The 23,878-nt window shown below is 42.4% G+C and overlaps 1 protein-coding gene across 1 annotated transcript; it reads right to left on the minus strand.

Moving 5' to 3' along the window:
• Positions 1 to 15,449: 15,449 nt before the first annotated feature.
• On the minus strand, positions 15,450 to 18,074 carry NHLRC1 (NHL repeat containing E3 ubiquitin protein ligase 1). The gene has a single exon (XM_003823180.6). The coding sequence runs from the start codon at positions 17,568 to 17,570 to the stop codon at positions 16,383 to 16,385; it is 1,188 nt and encodes a 395-aa protein (XP_003823228.3). The 5' UTR covers positions 17,571 to 18,074; the 3' UTR covers positions 15,450 to 16,382.
• Between the last annotated feature and the right edge of the window lie 5,804 nt (positions 18,075 to 23,878).

Below are 23,878 nucleotides of genomic sequence, written 5' to 3' on the forward strand. Positions count from 1 at the left end.
AGGCGCGGTGGCTCACACCTGTAATCCCAGAACTTTGGGAGGCTGAGGCGGGTGGATCGTGAGGTCAGGAGTTCAAGACTAGCCTGGCCAAGATGGTGAAACCCCGTCTCTACTAAAAACTACAAAAAAATTAGCCAGGCGCAGTAGCAGGTAACTGTAATCCCAGCTACTTGGGAGGCTGAGGCTGGAGAATTCACTTGAACCTGGGCGGCAGAGGTTGCAGTGAGCCAAGATCACGCCACTGCACTCCAGCTCGGGTGACAGAGCGAGAATCTGTCTTTAAAAAAAAAAAAGAAAGAAAGAAAAGAAAAGAAAGAAAAATACCTCTGTGATGAGGTGGTGTGGTTCATCCCTGTAATCCCACCAATTTGGGAGGTGAAGGTGGGTGGATCACTTGAGGGCAGGACTTCAAGACCAGCCTGGCCAAGACGGTGAAACCCCATCTCTACTAAAAATACAAAAATTAGCTGGGCATTATGGTGGGCACCCATAATCCCAGCTACTCAGGAGGCTGAGGCATGAGAATCACTTGAACCTGGGAGGTGGAGGTTGCAGTGAGCTGAGATCACGCCACTGCACTCCAGCCTGGGCAACAGGGCTGGAGTCTAAACAACAACAACAACAACAACAGAACTTCTGGGTTATTTATAAAGAAAGGAGATTTAATCAGCTCACAGTTCTGCAGGCTCTACAGGAAGCATGGAAGCATGGCTCTGGCATCTGCTCAGCTTCTGCTGAGAACCTCAGGAAGCTTCCAACCATGGTGGAAGGTGAAGAAGGAGCAAGTGCATTGCAGGAGAAGAGCAGGAGCAGGAAGGAGAGGGAGGAGGTGCCACACTTCTAAATTTTAAATAACCAGATCTTGCATGGACTCAGAGTGAAATCTCACTCATTACTGTGAGAATGGTGCTAAGCTATTCATGAGGGAATCTGCCCCTATGATCCAACACCCCTCACTAAGCCCCACCTCCAACATGGGGGATTACGTTTCAACATGAAATTTGGTGGGGACAAACATCCGAGTGAAATCAAAGTTTTCCCATTTTCATGGCTTCTACCTTTGGGACTTGTCCCAGTCTGTGTCATGCAGTGTGGCTAAAACTTCAATGGAAAACCTTTAGTCATTTGGTCTGTTAATCAGAGAACTGCCAGAAAGTGAAAGAGAAGTTATGAAGAGGAAAGAGTCAGAGAGTATGCCCCAAATTTTGTGCATACATAAACCCTGCCCAAATCTCTGGTTGGTCCCTAAACCATGTGTTTACCAGGCAAAATGTAAGCAACCTACCTAAGTAGAAAATAATTGAATGGAAACTTAAGCCAATGATTAAAAAACATAATTTGTAGTTTGAGTCCAATCAGGTTAATTGTCTGTTACAACAAACAGACAAACAAAAAGTTTGACAATCTTAGAAGTAATATATCATAATTAAGATTCTCTACAACACAGTATTCGCAGTATCCAGAATATAATTCAAAATATGAAAAAAACAGAAAAATGTGATCCATTCTCAAGAGACAAGATTATCAGCTGAGATCAACCCTGAGTAATCCAGATGTTGGAATTATCAAACAAGAAATTTAAAGCAGTTATTTTAACTATGCTACGACATAAAAGAAAATATGCTTATAATGAATGCACAGATGGAAATTTAGCAAAATAGAAATAAGAACAAAATAAAAATTCTAAAAATAAAATTATAAGATCAAAGATAGAAATTAACTGCACAGGCTTATCAGCAGACAGGAGACAACAAAGTAAAAGTCGATGAACTTGAGGATGGATAAATGAGACTATCCACTTGGAACAAGAGAGAGAAAATAGATTAAAAAAAAAAGAGAGAGAACAGAATCAAGGACCTGTGGGATAATATCAAAAGATCTAATGTATGTATGGTTAGAGACCCGGAAGAAAAAGTGAGAGAGAATGGGGCAGAAAACATATTTGAAGAAACAATGGCCCAAAACTTCCCATATTTCATGAAAGACATAAATTTACAGTTTAGAGGAAATCAGTGAAATCTCAAACAGGATAAATATAAGGAAAACCACATCAAACACATCATAGTAAAACTGCTAAAATTTAAACATCAAGAAAAAATTCTGAAAACAGGCAAGATGAAAACACATTACAAGAAGGAAAACAATTATTCAAATTGCAATAACTGCTTATTAGACACAATGGAGGCTAGAAGGTAGTGGAACATCTTCAAAGTGCTCAAAGATAAAATGGATTGCCAGAATTCTATGTCCACAAATTTTTTTTCAAGGAAGAAGGCAAAATAAGGACATTTCCAAATAAAAGAAAATCAAAAGGATTTGTTGTTAACAGATTTACACTAGAAAAAATGTTTAAGAAAATTCTTCAGGCTGAAGGAAAATGATACCAGTTGGAAACTCAGGTCTTCAGGAATGAATGAAAAGCCCCAGAAATGATGAATGTCTGAATAAATATAAAAGACTCTTTTCCTCTAATTGAGAAGAACTACACACATATGAGTCTTTAAAGTAAAAATTGTAACATTGTCTTGGAAGGTTTATATGTAAAAGAGGTGTCAAAGTGTAAAAATTGGGCATAAAAAGACCTGTATGATTACAAGTTTTTTGCATTTAACATGAAGTGGTGCCAGACGCGGTGGCTCATGCCTGTAATCCCAGCACTTTGGGCAGCTGAGGTGAGTGGATCACCTGAGGTCAGGAGTTCAAGACCAACCTGACCAACATGGAGAAACCCCTTCTCTACTAAAAATACAAAATTAGCCAGGTGTGGTGGCGCATGTCTGTAATCCCAGCTGCTTGGGAGGCTGAGGCAGGAGAATCATTTGAACCCAGGAGGCAGAAGTTGTGGTGAGCTGAGATCACGCTATTGCACTCCATCCTGGGCAACAAGAATGAAATTCCATCTCAAAAAAAACCAAAAACCAAAAACCAAAAAACAAAACAAAACAAAAACAAAAAACATGAATTGGTAATATTCCAAGTAGACTGTTTAAGAATATATATTAAATTTTCTAGACCAACCACTGAAAATAATGCAGAAAAGTATGACTAAAAATGCTATAGATGAATTAAAACAGAATTCTGAAATATATCCAACTAATCCACAAGAAGACAAAGAAGAAAGAACAGAGGAAAAAAGTAGAGGGGATAAACAGAAAACAAATAATAAAATGGTAACTTGAAATCCAACCCTATCAAGAATTACATTAAATATTAATGGATGAAATAATACAATTAAAAGACAGAGACTGTCAGAATGGGCTTTTAAGAAGCAAAACCCCATTGTATGCTTTCTACAAGAAATGCAATTTAAAAATAAAGACATAGACAGATTGAAAGTAAATTGATGAAAAATATACATCTACCATGCAAGGAGAGTGGCCATATTAATATCAGATAATAAACTTCACGGCAAAGAATATCATCAGAGATAAAGGGGGACAGTTCATAAAAGAGTTGGCTGGACCTGCTGCCTCAGGCCTGTAATCCCACCACTTTGGGAGGCAGAGGCAGATGGATCATTTGAATCCAGGAGTTTGAGATAAGCCTGGGAAACACAGCAAGTCCTCATTTCTACAAAAAAAATTTAAAAATTAGCCAGGTATGGTGGTGTGTGTCTGCAATCCCACTATTCAGGAGGTTGAAGTGGGAGGATCACTTGAGCCCAGGAGGTCGTGGCTGCAGTGAGCCATGAACATACCACTGCACTTTAGCCTGGGAGACAGAGCAAGACCCTGTCTCAATTTTTAAATAAGAATAAACATAAACATGATATAAAATATCAATTTATCAGGAAGCCATTGCAATCATAATTGCAATTGTGCACATAATTGTGTATGTGCCTAAAAGTAGAGCTTCAAAATATATATGGCAAAAATTGACAGAATTTAAAGGGAGTAACAGACATTCCATAATCATTACTACAGATTTTAACATCTCTTCTTAGCAAATGATAGAACAGCTAGACAAAAGAATTAGTAAAGACACAGGTGAAATGAACAATACTATTAACCACATTGGCCTAAATTACTATTTATAGAACACTATTTCCTACATAATATACATTCTTTCAAGTGCACATATTAAGTTGACCAAAATAGACCATCTGCCAGACCATAAAATAAATATGAAATCTAGAAAAATACCAAATGTGGCCGGACGTAGTGGCTCACATCTGTAATCCCAGCACTTTGGGAGGCCAAGGTGGGTGGATCACCTGAGGTCAGGAGTTTGAGACTAACCTAGCCAACATGGTGAAACCTCGTCTCTACTAAAAATACAAAAAATTACCTGGGCATGGTGGTGGGTGCCTGTAATCCCAGCTACTCTGGAGGCTAAGGCAGGAGAATTGCTTGAACCTGTGAGGTGGAGGTTGCAGTGAGCTGAGGTTGCGACATTGCACTCCAGCCTGGGCAACAAGAGCAAAACTCTGTCTCAAAAAACTAAAACTGAAATAAATAGAAAAATGCCGAATGTTTAGAAATTAAATACCATATTTTGAAATAATTCATGAGTCAATGAAGAAATGAAAAAAGAAACTAAAAAATGTTTGAACCAAATGGTAATAAAAATACACATATCAAAATATCTGGGATGCTGCTAAATCTGCACTGAGAGGGAAATTCCTAGCTTTTAGTGCTTATATTAGAAAAGAATAAAGGTCTAAAATCAATATCCTACATTTCTACCTTAAAAAGCTAGAAAAACTACAATTAATCCAAAGTAAATAGAAAAAAAACACAACAAAAACCAAAAACATAAGGAGAAGAACAGGAATCAGTGAAATAGAAAGGCAGACAAATAATCGAGAAACACAGTAAGGCCAAAACCTGGTTCTTTGAAATTGTGAGGAATATCAGTAAACCCCTAGCTAGTCAGATCAAGGAAAATAAAGAGGGATGGCTGGGCACGGTGGCTCACACCTGTAATCTCAGCACTGTGGGAGGCCATGGCAGGTGGATTACTTCAGGCCAAGAGTTCAAAACCAGCCTGGACAACATGGTGAAATACTTTCTACTAAAACAAAACATTAGCTGGGCATGGTGGCGGGCGCCTGTAATCCCAGCTACTTGGGAGGCTGAGGCAGGAGAATTGCTTGAATCCGGGAGATGGATGTTGCAGTGAGCTGAGATTGTGTCACTGCACTCTAGCCTGGGGGACAGAGCGAGACGCCATCTAAAAACAAAACAAAACAAAACAAAAACAGAAGGAGAGAAAATATGTATTACCAACATCAAGAATGAGCAAATAGTTACCACTATAGAGCCTATAGACATTTAAAGGATACAATGGGGCATATTTTAACGTAATTGTCAACAAATTAAATGGACAAATTCCTTGAAAAATACTAGCTGCAAAACTGACACGACATGAAGCAAAAAATCTGAATTGCCATATATATAAGAAATCAAATTAATAATTAAAAAACTGTGGCTGGGTGCAGTGGTGCACACCTGTAAATCCCAGCACTTTGGGTGACTGAGGCAGGAGGATCACTTGAGCACCTGAGCCCAGGAGTTTGAGACCAGCCTGGGCAATACGGCAAAACCCCGTCTCTACAAAAAATACAAAACATTCACCAGGCATGGTGGCACGTGCCTGGAGTCCGAGCTACTCGAGGGGTTGAGGTGGGAGGATTGCTTTAGCCTGGGAGTTGGAGGTTGCAGAGAGCTGAGATCACACCACTGCACTCCAGTTGCGTGACAGAGTGAGACCCTTTCTCAAAAAAATAAAATAAAAAAAAATTAGAAACCTTTTAACCAAGAAAAGTCTTGGCCACAACATTTCACTAGTGAATTCTATCAAATGTTTAAGAAGTTATATTAATGATACACAAATTCCATCAGAAAATAAAGGAGGGAGAACTTCCTAACTTATTTTGTAAAGCCAGCATATAACCCTAATGCCAAAACCTGAAGAAGATTATTACCCTCCGCTTCAAAAAATGTAAATTGATAAACATAGATAATTAAAGAAATGCATTTGGATATCCTCATCTGTTTTAGTTGTGCAGATAGTTCTAGCAAATTTAACGAGTACATGTAAAGCATTTATTTATTCATTAGAATAGAAGAAGTAATAATTTTACAATTTATATTTTAGTGTCCACCAGGGAGAACTGGTATGGCCTTGAGGAAATTCACTCCAAAATGTGATGGAATTGGCCTCCTGTATCACCAATTTCACAGTCACTCCAGGCATATCATTCAGTGTTTTGAAAACAGAAATAGACTACACACAGTTGTATATCTAGGAAGAAAAGTCATTCTGCTGAGGTTTATTTTGGAACACCTTGCTCATCAGAAAGCAAGCTGGGTAGAGGGCATAAATGGCTGATGGGAGGAAATTGGAGCAGGAGGCTGCTTTGATCCCAGTGCACAAGTCACCATGCAGTCACACAGGGCCCCATGCAGCTCACAGCTCTGCTGCTAATGTTTGAGTTCACATATTTATAGAGCTCTCCACCCTTTGTCCAGCAGCAATAACAAATGACCCCCATGAATGGTGAAAAAAATATCTTGAGTACATACACTAAATTGAATTTTCCTGGTTATCATGTAAACTTTGATATGATTGAAAAGACTGAAAGCTGTTATATTAATATCAAAGTTAAGTTCAAGACAAAAAGCATTAAAAGTGATAAAGAAAGTAATTTTTCTTGGCCAGGTGTGGTGGCCCACACCTATAATCCCAGCACTTTGGGAGGCCGAGGTGGGCAGATCACCTGAGGTCAGGAGTTTGAGACCAGCCTCGCCAACATGGTGAAACCCCATCTCTACTAAAAATACAAAAATTAGCCAGGTATGGTGGTGCATGCCTGTAATCCCAGCTACTCTGGAGGCTGAGGCAGGAGAATTGCTTGAACCCAGGAGGCAGAGGTTGCAGTGAGCCGAGATCGCGCCATTGCACCCAGCCTGGGCGACAAGAACAAAACTCCATCTCAAAAAAAAAAAAAAAAAAAAAAATACTAGGAGTTAAGTAAAGTCCATGTAAATTTTACTTGTATAAAACTTATATACAGAATTTTCTCTCTGTAGATTGACACTTTCATTATGAAACTTGAGACTTCTGCTTAACCTCAAATTTTATTTGTATCTTCATCACTTTCTTCTTCTTTGTTCTCATCACTTCACAAAAATTGAGTTCACAGCAAGAGCTGATCACATCGCCCCTTGCAGTTAAACTGCAAGGAGCTAGGAACTGTGGAAGGCAAATGGAATATTTGGTAAATCAATCTCTCTCTCTCTGTCTCTCTCTCTCTCTTGAGAGAGAGAGTTCCGTATCCCATGTTTTGGAATTTCCAAAATTGAACTTCAATTAAATGCCACTAAAATTTACTTTTTGGCAGAAAAGTTTGCGGTTTATGTGATACATGCTCTGTTTTACAAAATCTGTGTATGTGAAATGATTTTCAGGAATACGAATTTCATAGTGATGAGAGTCAACTCACTTCAAAAATGGTAACAGTTTTGTCTAATTAAAAGTGATTAAATGTCTGCATGCTTATCTGCATTTTCCAATTCCACAAAGAGCAGGTGTTACTTCTCTTCAGGGGGATAATTCAGGAGGAAAATTCCAAAGAAATGACTCCCAAGTCAAAGGCACATAAGAGAGAAAAATGGAAGAAAACTCTGGGGTTTCAGTGTTTGGAAAGCGTGTCCTCTTACGGGCTAGGCTTCTGCCATTTAGCACATGGCTTTTTTTTTTTTTTTTTTTTGAGACAGAGTCTCACTGTGTTGCCCAGGCTGGAGTACAGTGGCGCGATTTCAGCTCACTGCAACTTCTGTCTCCCAGGTTCAAGCAATTCTCCTGCCTCAGCCTCCAGAGTAGCTGGGATTACAGGTGTCTGCCACCACGCTCCTCTAATTTTTCTATCTTTAGTAGAGACAAGGTTTCACCATGTTGGCCAGGTTGGTCTCAAACTTCTGAGCTCAAGCAATCTGCCTGCCTTGGCCTCCCAAAGTGCTGGGATTACAGGCGTGAGCCTCTATGCCTGGTGGGCACATGGCTCTTAAAGTTCCTCCTCACCTTGTGGGTTAAGCCCTACACAACGCTCTGGCATCAGATCAGAGAGTTGCAGAGCACTGTGTGCCAGAGAGCCAAAGAATTACATTCACAGATTTATGAAAATAAGAATATTTCATTAAAAAAACAACAACAAAGACATTTGGTTTAAGGGAAATAGCAGAACCTGACCCCCATTGCCAAGTCTTCCCCTGAGACCCTTGCTCTTGTCATGTAAATAGTTATCTCTCCACAGTACCTCTAAGTAGGGACCATTGTTTGGATCCTGTGACACTCAGATATTGACAGGATCCAGCCTACTTTATGAGTTGAAGTTCTGAAATAAGAAGGATGTCAATATTTCTTCCCAAAGAACATTACCTAGGGATTGATACAAATGATAACTATAAATCCCTCGAAGGGATAGTTGACATATTTGTTTATTCTCTAGAGCAGTGCTACTGAACCCTGGCTGTAAAATAGATTTACTTGGGAGAGATTTTTAAAAATAGCTGCCCTCCTCCAACCTAAAGCACCAGGCATTTGTTGGGTAACCTTGGGCAAGTCACTCCATCCCTGTGGATCTCAGCTTCTTCTCCTGTAAAGTCAGCTTAATAAAACCTGCCCTGTCTACTTCAAGAAATGTGAGGATCAAATAAATTAACGGCTTTGTGAAACAATGTATGAGTATTACAAAAATGTTAATTATGTTTAAATTCTTTAACCACACTCCTTGTAACCAAAGGCCTCTTTCTATAACAAGGACAGGCACTGCTGGAATACATTTGATGGCCATGAATGAAGTTATCTGACCCCTGTAGGGGCTGAGCCTTAGGATGTTGGACTGATTAGGCCCTATTTGTGCAATAAGTAAAAACTCTGGCCTCATGATTATGGTCTTATTGGTTAACTTGGAAATACTAGTGTTCTCTTGGGCCCGCATGCATACAAACCTGGATGCCATCTGGAAAAGAAACACTAAGATGTATATATGGAACCACAAAAGACTCAGAATAGCCAAAAGTATCCCAGCCAAAAAGAACAAAACTGGAGGAATCACATTACCTGACTTCAATTTATACTGCAGAGCTATAGTAACCAAAACAGCATGGTACTGGCATAAAAACAAATCCACAGACCAGTGGAACGTAATAGAGAAATCAAAAATAAATACATACACCTACAGTGAACATACATTGGGGAAAGAACAGTCTCTTCAATAAATGATGCCAGGAAAACTGGATATCCATATGCAGAAGAATGAAACTAGACCCCTATCTCTCACCATATACAAAAATCAAATCAAAATGGATTAAAGACTTAAATCTAAGACTTCAAACTAGGAAGCTGCTATAAGAAAACATTGAGAAAACTCTCCAGGTTGTTGGACTGGGCAAAGACTTCTTGAGTAATACCCCACAGGCACCAGCAACCAAAGCAAAAATGGACAAATGGGATCACATCAAGTTAGAAAGCTTTTGCCCAGCAAAGGAAACAATCAACAAAGTGAAGAGACAACCCACAGAATGAAAGAAAATATTTGCAAACTTCTCATCTGACAAAGGATTAACAACCAGAATATATAAGGGTAGTAGGGGGGGCTAGTTGGGATGAGGGGGCGAGTAAAATATCAAGCGTCAGCGTGTGTGTATGTATGTGTGTGTATGTGTGTGTGTGTGTGTGTGTGTATGTGTGTTTATTCCAAGCCTCTGGCTTTTAGATCTTTTCCCACTAGAGAGGTTAATTTGGAATATGGAAAGGTCCATTTTCTAGTCCTGGTTCTGCTCTTAACTACCTGTGTGACCTAGACTAGTCTTTTTACATATGTAGGCTTCGGTTGTCATTTGAGGGCATCATAATAAAAATATGTCTAAGTTTCTTTTCAGTCCTAAAACTCTACGGCTTGACACACAATTTTATCTGATCATTTTATAAGTAATTTCAGATTTGCAGTGTAGGTACTTTTATGACATTGTTAGTGAAGCCAGTGATTGATTTGACCAAAGTCCTTTGTCAGGAAATTAAGCTCCTATAAATAATATCATTATTTTTGCAGAAAATATGAACTGCTTTTTAATTTCCATAATGGGTATACTGTATATTATAATTTGCAGCCTATTAGTGAACAAATGGCTGTGGTTGGGCTGTGCATGCTGTATAGATGGCTCCTGGGAAAGGCAGAAGCTTCTTTATGCACTCATTATTGACCGGATTTAACCCAAAGATGAGTTTGACAACACTCCAAGCGCACCATCAGGTGAGTGATCCAGGAACACTTTTAGTTCATTCTCTTCCCTCCAGATGGAGTTGGCATCACTGATATCACCTGATATTGGAGAGCTTGCAGATCTGTCTTTTCTCCACTCTTCATCATTTGACAAAGGATGTGACTCATGAAGACCAGGCAACCTTAATACCGCAAAGTCCCATGTACTTAGGTGAAAATGGAAAATGTGGTGGTTGAGAACATGAAGTTTTTCATGCAATTTCAACCCAGACTACCACAAAGTCACCATAATCCTTTGTAACTCTTTGAGTCACTCCACAAACCCACCACTTTAATTCTAGACCAGCTTCTCCAAGCTACCCAGCTACCTATACCACTTCCCTTTTATCAATGAAAGAAATACATAGTCTAAAAAAATTCCTTGGGAAAAACACGTTAATTCAACAAATATTTTTGAATGCCTACAATGTGTCAAACACTGCTCTAGACACTAGGATACACTTAGGAACAACACAAACATCTTTCATGGAGTTTACATTCTAGATAGCTAGAAGCTGACAAAAACAAAACAAAATAAAAACAAAAACAAAAAACCCCGATGCTTTTGCTTTTGATTCTTCTTCATATCTTTTAAACATGCTCCAGGTTGTCATGATCTTTCTTAAAATGTCGCATCCCGAAATCGAGCAAAAATTCCATTCAACTATTCTAAAATGAAACCTGGCCTTCCAGATCATAATGAAAGTATATTTGTAGGGTGAGCATGATAGCTTATTTTGGGAGGCCAAGGATGGAGGACCACTTGAGCCCAGGAGTTTGAGACCAGCCTGGGAAACATAGTGAGACTCCATAAAAAAAAAATTAAAAATTTGCCCAGTGTGGTGGTATGTACTTATAGCCCTAGCTACTGGGAGGCTGAGGAGGGAGGATGGCTTGAGCCCAGGGGTCGAGGCTGCAGTGAGTTATGATCACACCATGCACTCCAGCCTGGGTGACAGAGTGAAACCTTGCCTCTTAAAAAATATCTATCTATATATAATTTTTAATAAATATTTAAATAGAGATGGGATTTCACCATGTTGCCCAGGCTGGTCTGGAACTCCTGAGCTCAAGCAATCCTCCTGCCTCGGCTTCCCAAAGTGCTGGGATTACAGGCGTGTGCCACCAATCTTGGCCAAAAAAAAGGGTATATTTTTAATATTTACATTTACCTTTGTCAAGGCAGGAGGATCAAATGTATTTTATTTAAGTTTGTTGGCTTGATTTATAAGTCTGAAATATTTAGACCTGTGGTATGTAAGCCTCTACTTGTTCTTTGGTCTCACACCCTACCGGTATTCGGGATTGATGAGTTAATGGGAGAGTGTTCCTCCCCACAGAATTAGTTTCCTACCATCGCATCAAAATCCGTATATTTAAGACCAATTTTCTCCAAACCAATCATCAAAATATTACGACTCTTTTTTTTTGAGATGGAGTCTCGCTGTGTCACCCAGGCTGGAGTGCAGTGGCGCCATCTCGGCTCACTGCAAACTTCACCTCCCAGGTTCAAGCGATTCTCCTGCCTCAGCCTCCCGAGTAGCTGGGATTACAGGTACCTGCTACCATGCTAATTTTTTTTATTTTTAGTAGAGACGGGGTTTCACCACGTAGGTCAGGCTGGTCTCGAACTCCTGACCTCAGGTGATCCACCCGCCTCAGCCTCCCAGAGTGCTGGGATTACAGGTGTGAGCCACCGTGCCTGGCCAAACTTTCTGTTGCAAAAAAAGAAACAAAAAAAAACCACAGAGATTTGTGCAGGTTAGCTGAAGCAGTGGAGCATTTAGTATAAGAATTCGCATGGGATAGGAGAGAGTTGTTAGTACTCCAAGAATAGAAACCATAGGCAGCTGGGCCTTGCAGAGAGGCAAAGTGGAATCAGGGCAGCTGCAGGGATCTTGCAGTAGGGATCATCATGCTGGTGCCCTGGAGGTAACATGGCTCCAAGCCACTGCTTTTCTGGATGCATTTCTTCCTCTCATTCTTACCTGGATTCCTGTGAGTTTTGTGTTCCCTTTGCCTCATAGCTTGTCATTCGTGATGTGGCTTGCCCACAAGGACTCTCTGCAACCCTGTAACTGAGCATATTTCTGGCATTCCCCAGGCTGCCATCAGCTTAACATGCTCCATATTTCTCAATTCAAAATATCAAGGATGGCTGGGCGCGGTGGCTCATGGTTGTAATCCCAGCATTTTGGGGGGCCGAGGCGGGCAGATCACCTGAGATCGGGAGTTCAAGACCAGCCTGATCAACACGGAGAAAACTTGTCTCTACTAAAAATACAAAATTAGCCAGGTGTGGTGGTACATGCCCTGTAATCCCAGCTACTCAGAGGCTAAGGCAGGAGAATCACTTGAACCTGGGAGGCGGAGGTTGCAGTGAGCCGAGATCACGCCATTGTACTCCAGCCTGGGCAATAAGAGCAAAACTCCATCTAAAAAAAAAAAAAAAATCAAGGACCAGAATGTAATTGGATCTCTGTGCTCCTTGTAAGGAAGCCAGTTTCCTGGTCTAATTAATACATCTGGTGGAGCATCATTGGTTGATTGAGTGTCCTTCTGTTAGGTGTGCACCCCTATCTAAGTAGCTATGGTCTGAGGGGATCATGTAATAGAAAACCTGGCTGCTGACGGCTGGCTTATGATGGGACAGTTTTTCTTAGAAGTGGCTGTGGGCACAGAAGACACCATGGTTATTCAGTACAGTAGTTGTGGTGAGTCTCTGGCCACCCTATCATATTTGCTACACATTCTCCAAGAAAACAGTTCATCTCCTGACTAGCCATGATACACCACCATAGCATATCTCTATAGTGGAACACTAACGCCAGTATATATTTCTTCTTAATAAGGCAGGTGTAAGGATTATTAAATTTGCTATCATCAGTGGTTCTTCCTCGTTTTTCTGAGGTGCACAGGTTAATGCTTCTTCCTCAGAAGGTTCATAATTCACTTCAGGTGGGGTCTGCACCCCACTTAGTCGGGGGCCAGGGAAGATATCTTCTGCATAAAGCACTAGCAAAATGGTGATGGTTTGGGTCCTGGGGTCCAGAGCTAGATTTGCTAGAGGGGAGATTTATGAGTGTGAACCAAGTTTTTTACAAAATGCCAAGGAAAGAGATTGAGAAAGCCAAGTCCAGGCGGCAAGTCCAGAGGGCAGAACAAGGTCAAAAGCAGGAGACAGTCCAAGGATCGGGAATTGGGCAAAATTGGAACAGATGGAGGGTGACGTGAGAACTGCTGACACAGGAGCCAAAGTGTCTGTGTTTGCTTTTATGGACTCACCAGGCAGGGCATGGGGGATATTCTGGAAGAGCCTATTTCCTTTTCCTTCTCCCTTTACTCCTGGGCAGGTTCTTTTGTTTCAACCTCTGAGAGTCATTCCAACCCTTCTTCATCAACTTGGAAGCTTTTACTTTCTGCTGGGGTTATTTTTTCCTGCCTGTCTCAGAATTCTCCAATTTCTTTAATAACCTGGAGTTCAGCATGACATATCTCAAGCCTTTTAACCAGCTTGCTTTAAAGAACACAGTCTGTCTGGGCGCAGTGGCTCATGTCTGTAATCCCAATACTTTGGGAGGCCGATGTAGGTGGATCACTTGAGGTCAGGAGTTCGAGACCAGTCTGGCCAACATGGTGAAACTTCGTCTCTACTAAAAATACAAAAATTAGCTGGGCGTGGTGGTGGGCGCCTGTAATCCCAGCTAATGCGGAGGCTGAAGCAGGAGAATAGCTTGAACCCGGGAGGTGGAGGTTGCAGTGAGCTGAGATCACACCATTGTACTGCAACCTGAGCAACAGAGCCAGACTCGGTCTCAAAAAAAAAAAAAAAAAAAAAAAAAAAAAGAACACAGTCCGGAAGATGAATTTTGCATCTGCCTTACAGGTCATTGAAACTATTCCCTCAGCGCATGTGTGCTTGAGAATCAAGAACAGCAAGCTTCATGTCTTCCTCAAGGAAACTCTGCTCCTGTCTTATGACATTCCTGGGAAGAGCTGCTTTATACAGTTCTTTTTATGTTGTGTATCCAGCCCCACCCCAGTCCCAAGCCTGATAATCTACCACGGAAAGATAGCAGTTACTAAGGTGGCTTGTTTTCACACGTCTGGTACACTCCCACATCATCTCACAGATGCGCACCTGATTCTTGACGTTGGGTAATCCACACGATGACCAGCAATACTACCTTGCTCACATACCTCCCTGTGTTGCATATTCCACACCTCTATCATGACTGCTGTCTGTAAAGGACACATGTCCAGCTTTATAGTCAGAGATGATGCCATTAATGATTCCAAAGAGAAAAATCTTTTGAATTGGCTCTACTAATTCTAAAATCATTAAAATGTCATTGTTCCTAAGGAAAATGGTCTAAGATCTATCCTCAGTTGCTCTACTCACAAATGACCAAATAAGTCTGAATTCGTATCTCCACCTGCAACAACGTTTCTTGTTATGTTTTCAGAATACCCGTGAAGTTACCAGCCTAGGGGTGACTTTAAGGGTGGAGTGTGTGCATGTGGGGAGAAGAGGTTTGTCCATAGAACTTCTTTTTAAAATGCATTTATAAATCGTGGTCTAGGGTGCCCCAAATCTTACTATTAGTGCTATATGATGAGAGCATTGACAAGAAAATGGGTTTTTGTGGACTGGCATGGGAGTTAGGCTCTCGCTTTTACTTTACGTGGGCGAGGCACAGTGGCTCATACCTATAGTCCCAATGCTTTGGGAGGCCAAGGCAGGAGGCTCTCTTGAGCGCAGGAGGCTCTCTTGAGCCCAGGAGCCTGAAACCAGTTTGGGCAACAAAAACAAGATCCCATCCCTACGAAAAATTTAAAAATTAGCTGGGCATGGTGACACACCTGTAGTCCCAGCTACTCAGGATGCTGACGCAGGAGGATCGCTTGAGCCCAGGGAGTTGAGGCTGCAGTGAGCAGTGATCACTCCACTGCACTCCAGCCTGGGCAACAGAGCAAGACCATGTCTAAAAACAAACAAACAAATGAAAAAAACCCCCATAAACATGTAACATAAACATGTAACAGGAGCGTCATCAGCCCTTTGACACTAGTATGTAGTGTGTTCTGCAATAGTTTAGAACTTATACAAATATAGGCCTTTCTCAAACAACCAAGTGGTATTTTCTGAGTTTGTATAGTGGAGAAGATATAGGCATTAAAAGACATGTTTACTTTTTTAATAAGCAGTTCAATTGTTTTTCTTATTCACGTAACTCAGGATCAACAGTAACTTCATCTAATGTGCCATCAGAGCAGTCGCAAATTGAATGAAAGTGATGGCCACCACAAAATCCTTTTTCTCCTGAACTCTCCATAAAGTCTCCTTTCTTTGCACATCTTTGTGCTAAAATAATTAGCTACTTGTAAAGACAGTACACATAGCAACACTACACATTCACATATTTTTCCCACATCTGTTGTCTTATTTAAGCGCAACTTATTTGGAATCAGAATTGAATTCAAATTTGGACTATGGCAGTAAGTAACTGTGACCTCGAGGAAGTCACTTAAGCTCTCTGGGTCTCAGTTTTCTCACTTGTACAATGAGATTAATAATAAAAATTATGGCTGAGCAAGTGGCTATGCCTGTAATCCTAGTACTTTGGGAGGCCGAGGAAGGTGGATTGCTTGAACTCAGGAGTTTGAGGCCAGCCTGGGCAACATGGTGAAACCCCATCTCTGCCAAAATACAAAAATTAGCTGAGTGTGGTAATGCACGCTTGTGGTCCCAGCTACTTGGGAGGCTGAGGTGGAAGGATCACCTGAGCGGGGGAAGTTGAAACTGTAGTGAGCTGTGATCATGCTTCTGCACTCCGGCCTGGGTGACAGAGCTTGACTCTATCTTGGGGGGGAAAAAATTACCTCACTGGATAGTACAGATTAAATAAGATAATATTTGCAAATTTCCTTGCACAGAGTATGCATTCAATAAATGGTAGATTAATCTCCAATAACTGTCCCAAGCTTTGTAAGTCTGCCAGATGGCTTTAATTATCCCTGCCTGGATAGATGAGTTTAAGTGACTTATCCAGGGTTAAACAATTCATTAATGGCAGCACTAGTGCTTCTGATTCCAGGGACCCACCCCAGCCCATCACCCCCAGTCAACTTTATAGACTTTTATAGAATGAGATGCTGTGTCCAGCACAAGAAGAGAATTCTCCTTGGTGAAGGTAAGAGCCACAGGATGCGAAAGACCATGAGTGACCATGGGCTTCGGTACTGGAAACTCCTCAGGTTTTCCTAAGCAAAGGATAGCTGGACCAGATGTATCTGCAACAATCACATTTCCCTGGTGATCAAAGGTCACAGCGGAGGCAGTTATTTTGGAGGGAAAGTAGAGGCTCAGCCCAAAGGTATCCACTTGGCCGACAAGCTGCATACTTGAGCTAAACACTTTCACCCTGGTGCTGCAAACCCCAGTCCCCAGGGCCAGGGGGTGCTCCAGGACCGCAATGGCCCCGGTGAGCCAAGACACTGCCACCCCTCGGGGATTGCACAGATGAGCTTGCAACCTTTCAGTTCTCCGAAGGACCCCTTCCGCGAAGTCGACGTCCAGGAGGTGCAGGGACCCTGCCTCCGCATCAGTTACCACAATCCCATTCTGAGGGGTGGTCTCCACACCCCAAGGTAAGGAGAATTGGCCTCCAATGACAAGCTTGATCTGGCCAAAAAAATCAAACACTTTGATGGAGCGATCGCCGGCGTCAGTGACAACCACATGGCAGTCGTTGGTGATGGTGACATCCACAGGGTACCTAATGTCTTGGGCAGCGTCCCCCTTCTCTCCAAACTGATGCGCGCATCCTCCCCCTGAGTCAAAAATCTTCACACGCCTCCTGCCGTCGTGCACCACCACGACACGCCCCGTCTTGGGACAAAGCGCCAGTCCGGTGGGGTTGACCAGGGTCCCCCAGCCGCCGAAGGTGTGGTGGCAGGTGAGGGCTCCGGGGGCTCTGGGGGCGGCGCGGTGGGCGGCCGGGGACTGGCGAAGCGCCGAGCCCAGGAGCTCTATGAGGTGCAGCACCGGCAGGCAGTCGCTGGTGTCGCAGCCCCGGCAAGCTCGCCTGCAGAATGGGCACTCGAGGGCCAGAGTGCGCGGGTGCGCCAGGGCGGCCACGCAGGCCAGGCAGACCACGTGGCCACAGGACAGGTTGCGCGGGCGCCGCTGCTGCCGGTGGCCAAACTTCTCAAAGCACACCTTGCACTCGAGCAGGCTGATCTCCGCCTCGCGCATGAGCTCATGCAGCGCTGGTCCGCTCTCCGAGGCTTCGGCCGCCATGGCGGGTCCTGTGCACTCCCGCCGCGCCGCCTGGCCGTGCCCCAGCGACGCTCTCGGTCACGGTCACAGTCATGGTCACGGGGTGGGACGTGCGCCCTGACGTCGAGCGCCGCGGGCCTCTGCACTGCGATCTGCTGCCTCTTGGTGGGCACACGCGGCACTGTTTCCTGAGGGCCTGGTCGTGGACGTTTGCAAGACAAATCCACATGCGCGTTGTGTAGACCTGTAATCGTCACAGCAGTCATAGATGGACTGTGTACACTTTCAGATGAGGAAACACACCTATTTGAGGACAACAGGATTGCTCCCTGTTACCCAGCCTGTAAGCGGCAAAACAAGAACTAGAACCCAGTCTTCCAGCCCGGGTGCCTAGCAGTGTCTCCAATCCGCAGCGCCGGGTGCTACGGCTGTCCGGGCATAAAACATGGTCCCCTTAGCTCATGATGCTTATGATCTGAACCGGAAAACACGAACGAACACACGAGAGAAGATAAACTCCAAGGGAGGTGAGGCAGATGTGTGTATTTCTTTTGTGTCTTCTATCATACTCATAGTTAAGTCAATGTTAGATGAACACATACTTGTAAAATGAATTTGTGCATGAATGAATGTTATAGAACAACAACAAAAAAAATCAACGAGGTGAATGAGTGTCAGATGGGGGAACCATGTTGGAAGTGTCTTGCAGAGTAATTAATATGAAATAAGAAAGCTGTTAGTTAATAATAATTACCATAGAACTTCATTTTTTTGTTTTCTAAGACAAAGTCTCACTCTGTCACCCAGGCTGGAGTGCAGGGGCACAATCACAGCTCACTGCAGCCTCCATCTCCCAGGCTCAAGCAATCCTCCCACTTCAGTAGCTGGGACTACAGGCATGCACCATCACACTAGGCTAATTTTTTAATTTTTTTGTAGAGAGGAGGTCTCACTATGTTGCCTCGGCTGGTCTTGAACTTGTGAAAATTGTTCACATTCCTCCCCACCCCTTGGCCTCCCAAAGTGCTGGTGTGAGCCACTGTGCCCAGCCTATAGAATTCACATACGCCTGCCCCGTTGTGTTAGGTTGGTGAAAAGGATTCGCAGTGTTTGCCATCACTTTTAATGGCAAAACCATGATTGCTTTTGCAGCAAATTAATAAATAATCTACATAGATTATCTTGTTTAAACCTCATAGCAATCCTACAAAAATATGTTATTTTTATTGTCTTTTTTTCTGATAGAATTCATAGAAATCAAATATCTTGCCCAGGGTCACATGGCTAGGAAGTGGCTGGCCTGGAATTTGAAGCCAGGCAGTTTGACTTCAGAGTTACCTATTTTAGTCATTTTCAAACTTCTTTGCACATGGTAAACACCTGGGTCGCACCCGAAAAGTTTAATTGGCCCATGGTGTGGTCTGGACAGCTGGGATTTATAAAAGCTCCCCAGGTGATTATAAGGTACAGCCAAGTTTGAGAAACACTGCATTATAATAATTCCTTCAAATGACACTAAGTTCAGTTTTTGCAATCTCAGTTAAGACCAAAAACAAAGAGAATTTGCCATATGTTGGAAAATCTTCAAACAAGGGATAGCATAATCTGTGTGAAGAATCCATTGTGGTATTATAATCTCTCATTTTTCTTTTTCTTTCTTTTTTTTTTTTTCTTTTTGAGACAGAGTCTTGCTCTGTCACCAGGCTGGAGTGCAGTGGCGCGATCTCGGCTCACTGCAGCCTCCACCTCCTGGGTTCAGGCGGTTCTCCCACCTCAGCCTCCTGAGTAGCTGGGATTACAGGCACCCGTGACCATGCCTGGCTAAGTTTTGTATTTTTAGTAGAGATGAGGTTTCACCATGTTGGCCAGGCTGGTCTCAAACTTCTGACCTTTCGCGTCAGCCTCCCAAAGTGCTAGGATTACAGGCATGAGCCACCGTGCCAGGCCCTAATCTCTTATTTTTAAGGGGTTCTCCCTCAAATGTCTTATGTGAACATTGTGCTTAACAAAACCTTTTATTAGAGAATTTCTTTTCCTTTAGAGATAATAATCATGAACATTCACCTTCTGATTTGCTAGATTTCTGAGAAAACACAATATTTTATCCCCTGTTGAGGCCCCTGGAAAGAGCTTTAATGTAAGACAAGAAAGAACATTTTCTAATCAAATGTCATTTGACTCAAAGATTGCGTACTGGGACACAATAACCAACTTAATAATTTATGACTACATTTCCATCCCAGATAAACAACCAACTAAAATCACATTATTTATGCAATCACATCATTGCATAATTGATTAATAACAAATATGTCTTGAATCTCACTCTGACATTTGGCATTTCCTATGACTGTCATTTCCTCCTCCATGGCTGGGCCTCCATGGATTTACCCTGTGCTTCCCTCCGATATTCCTTCTATAGAGGGTCCTGGACTAGCATGCCCATCTTTTCCTGCTTCCACCTAGAACAAGCCCTGAGAGTTGTGAGGGCAAAGGGCTTGAAGAGCAGAACGTCTAGTTTCCAAAGTGGTCAATGGCTGCCCTATGAAAAAGTACCATACTATAGTGGAAGGAGAGTGGTGACCCAGCTCAGGATGGTTCCAGCAGAGAGGAGAGCACAGGGGGAGCATGAGTTAGGGGGAGTCAGTGCTTAGACAGGTGGGCTCCTGGTTGTGCAGGTGGGGCAAATGTGCCAGACACATGCAGTTTAGAAGGAATCCCAGAACAAGTTTAATAATCCAATTACAACTCAGACTACCTGACAATGATGTAAGGGAAAGGAAGATGAACAAGCCACATAGAATGGGCTTTGCTTCCAGCCTTGCCCTCCTCCCAGGGGCATCTCTGACCACCACTCTAATTTTTAAGCTCCATGTTCTTGGCATCTCAGGGGTGAGGGATGTGGTGGCAAGAGGAAGAATGGCTGTTTTTGAATTTTTTGAGTAAGTCCATACAAAAATGAGTGGAGATGTATGTTTGGAAATGGGGATCTAGAGATTTGAGTGCATCTCAAGTTCAATGCAATTGAGTGTTCCTCAGGGTGCCACCTTCAGTCTTTTTCTCTTAGCTTCCTACCTGTTTCCCTGAGCAATGCCATCTTCACTTCCTCGTGGTTTAAATGACCACTTATAAGCTGACAGCTCCCTGCCTGTACCCCTAAGACAGCCATACCATATAAAGTTCAATGTTCAGTCCCTACCCCTACAACCTGTGATGCCTGAGAAAAGGATTATCTTCAATAATCAATAAACCTTTATCTGCTAGCACACCCAATAGTACTTAAATTGCTGAATGAATGCTGACTCTAATAGCAGGAGAAAGACTAAATAATAATTGTACTGCCACATTACAACATTATACAGCTATTTAAAAATCTTGCTTTTGAAAAATATTTAGTGACACTGTTACCAGTAGAAGGTTTGACTACAAGTTGTCCAGGTTCTTGGCTTTTTGAACAAAGAATTGGACAAAATGCACAGCAAAGCAGAGAAAGAATGAAGTAACAAAAGCAGAGATTTATTGAAAATGAAAGTGCTCCACAGGGTGGGACCTGGCTGAGCAGTGGCTCAAGGGCCCTGGTTACAGAATCTTCTGGGGTCCAAATACTGCCTAGAGGTTTCCCACTGGCCACTTGGTATTCATCCCATGCAAATAAAGTAGTGGCCCGCAATCAGTCTGATTGGTTGCTTTTGCTTGCTGCAACCAATGAGAGGCCGAAGTGAAGTTACAAAAGTTACACTCCTATGCAAACATTTGGTTGCAGATGTTTCTGCCATGCAGAAAAGGCTAGGGGCGGTGGGGTGGTGGAGGTTACAAAGGGAGTAGCCTCTGGTCCTTTTGTTACTTAGGCATGGAAAGTTGAGGTTTTCCTTTCAATTTAGTTCTAGGAAGTCAGCATGAATCTGCCTTAGGTTCCCTGCCTCAAGACCCTATTCTCCTGCCTCAACTCCAGGAAGGGTGAATGAAATAGAAAGAAAGATAGTGGAGATACAATACTGTATCGTAATGTGATCACAACCTTGTGAAAATATTCACATGTATGAGCAGACAAAAAAGATGAGAAGAAAATACATCACCATCATAGCAGTAATTATCTCCAGTGATAGGACTTGATTGCTTTTCTTTTTCTTTTTAGACTTCCCAAGTTTTCAATGCATAAAGGATTATTTGTCATATTTAAATATAAATAACTTAATATTTTATGATATATTTCATTTCTAAATATCTGCCTCGATTATCCTCCTGTTGTTGAAAGTTAACACCAATAGTGAAATAAATTTCTATTAATACCCACTGTTCAGGAATCACAGATTTTCAAGCATACTTTCAGCTCACAAATTACAGCTACACATAAGTAATAAATCTGGGACATGACTATTTTCTGCAAATCAGAATGACTATGCTTAAGGCACATAAATAGAATTCTATCCAATTCCCACCAGCCACTGGTGAATTTGTCATATAATGTTTTATAAGGCAAAAAGCACATCACATAAGAAGTGATTGGAAAGTCATAGCTGCAGGGATTAAAGATAATTTTTAATTTTAATTTTGTTGTTGTTGTTGTTTTGAGACAGTTTTGCTTTTGTTGCCCAGGCTGGAGTGCAATGGCTTGATCTCGGCTCACCACAACCTCCACCTCCTGGGTTCAAGCAATTCTCCTGACTCAGCCTCCCGAGTAGCTGGGATTACAGACATGTGCCAACCATGCCCGACTAATTTTTTGTATTTTTAGTAAAGATGGGGTTTCACCACGTTGGCCAGGCTGGTCTCGAACGCCCGACCTCAGGTGATCCGCCCACCTCGGCCTCCCAGAGTGCTGGGATTACAGGCATGAGCCACTGTGCCCGGCCGATAACTGATTTTTTAAAAAGCACTCAGTAGAAATCGTTCTCTGAAACACCGCTCAGAAAGAGTAGGTGTAGGCTGAGCAGCTCTTTGGGAGGCTGAGGTGGGGGGATCACTTGAGGCCAGGAGTTTGAGATCATGCTGGGCAACATAGTGAGACCTTGTCTCTACTAAAAATTAAAAAAAAAATTAGCTGGGTGTGGTGGCACACACCTGCAGTCCTGTCTACTCAGGAGGCTGAGGCAGAAGGATTGCTTAAGCCTAGGAAATTGAGGCCGCAGTGAGCTATAATCACACCACCGTACTCCAGCCTGGGCGACAGAGTGAGACCCTGTCTCAAAATAAAAAATAAAAATAAGGAGTAGGTGCGACATAAACATATACATGTATACACAAACACACATTGAAATTGCTCCCTTGTATTAAAATAAAATGACAGGTATGTACTACAGTTGTGACTTGGTAAATTGCTTGAACTAATATCTCCATGGCTTAGGTTTGTATTTGTCACTTCATGCTGCCAATGAATCCCGTCAGCTGGGAGCTCTCTCATAGGTACATCTTTTGGGCCACCTTCTGTGGTCCCTAAACCATTCTTTATGGAGCCAAATCTCTGACTTCCCAGTGATAGCTGTTTAAGCTTTGATTATATTTCTTTGTATTTTTCTTTCCACATTCACCCAAATAGATTATTATGTACCTTTCTTACTTTGTCCTGTCTGCTAGTGATAACACTGTCTATACTGGAGCATTCATGCCTGCTTCATAGGCAGGGCAAGGCATTTATAAACCACTGTGTGCAGGGCACAGAGGCTCAGATAATCTGTTACTTAAATAACAAAATGAAACAAGAAGCATTTTTGGAAAATCCTGAAAACAACTTAATTGCTCTAAAATAATTTACATGTGGTATATCTTCCATCTTGAGATTTTAGGAAGTCAGTATTCCCCAATGAAGACACATATTACATAAAAGATCAACTACCTAAGGATATCTCATTTGTATTTAAGATTCTTTGGGCACAACTGCAAGAGGAAAGGACTCTATCCCATGGACACAGGGTGTTTCTCCCCATCCTGGGCAGCTGGGCTTCAGGGAGGATGAAAATGGACCCAGAACACAGGTGGCCTCTCTTTGGTTCTCATCTCTTTCTGCAGATCAGCGTTCTGTTTCTCAGATCCATGTGCTGGAATGTGGCTGCCCCACAGCTCCCAGGCGTACACAGATTCCCCATTCAGCAGTCAACTTGCCTTTCTTTCTTTCTTTTCTTTTTTTTTTTTTTTGAGACAGAGTCTTGCTCTGTTGCCCAGGCTGGAGTGCAGTGGCATGATCTCAGCTCACTGCAACCTCCGCCTCCTAGGTTCAAGTGATTCTCCTGCCTCAGCCTCCTGAGTAGCTGGGACTACAGGCGCGTGCCACCACGCCTGGCTAATTTTTTGTATTTTTAGTAGAGATGGGGTTGCTTTTCTATTCCCAAGTC

The sequence above is a fragment of the Pan paniscus genome, chromosome 5, assembly GCF_029289425.2.
Source record: "Pan paniscus chromosome 5, NHGRI_mPanPan1-v2.0_pri, whole genome shotgun sequence".
Lineage (NCBI taxonomy): Eukaryota > Metazoa > Chordata > Mammalia > Primates > Hominidae > Pan > Pan paniscus.

Coding starts and splice junctions, on each gene's coding strand:
- NHLRC1 (XM_003823180.6), bottom strand. CDS start 17,570: ATGGCGGCCGAAGCCTCGGAGAGCGGACCAGCGCTGCATGAGCTCATG.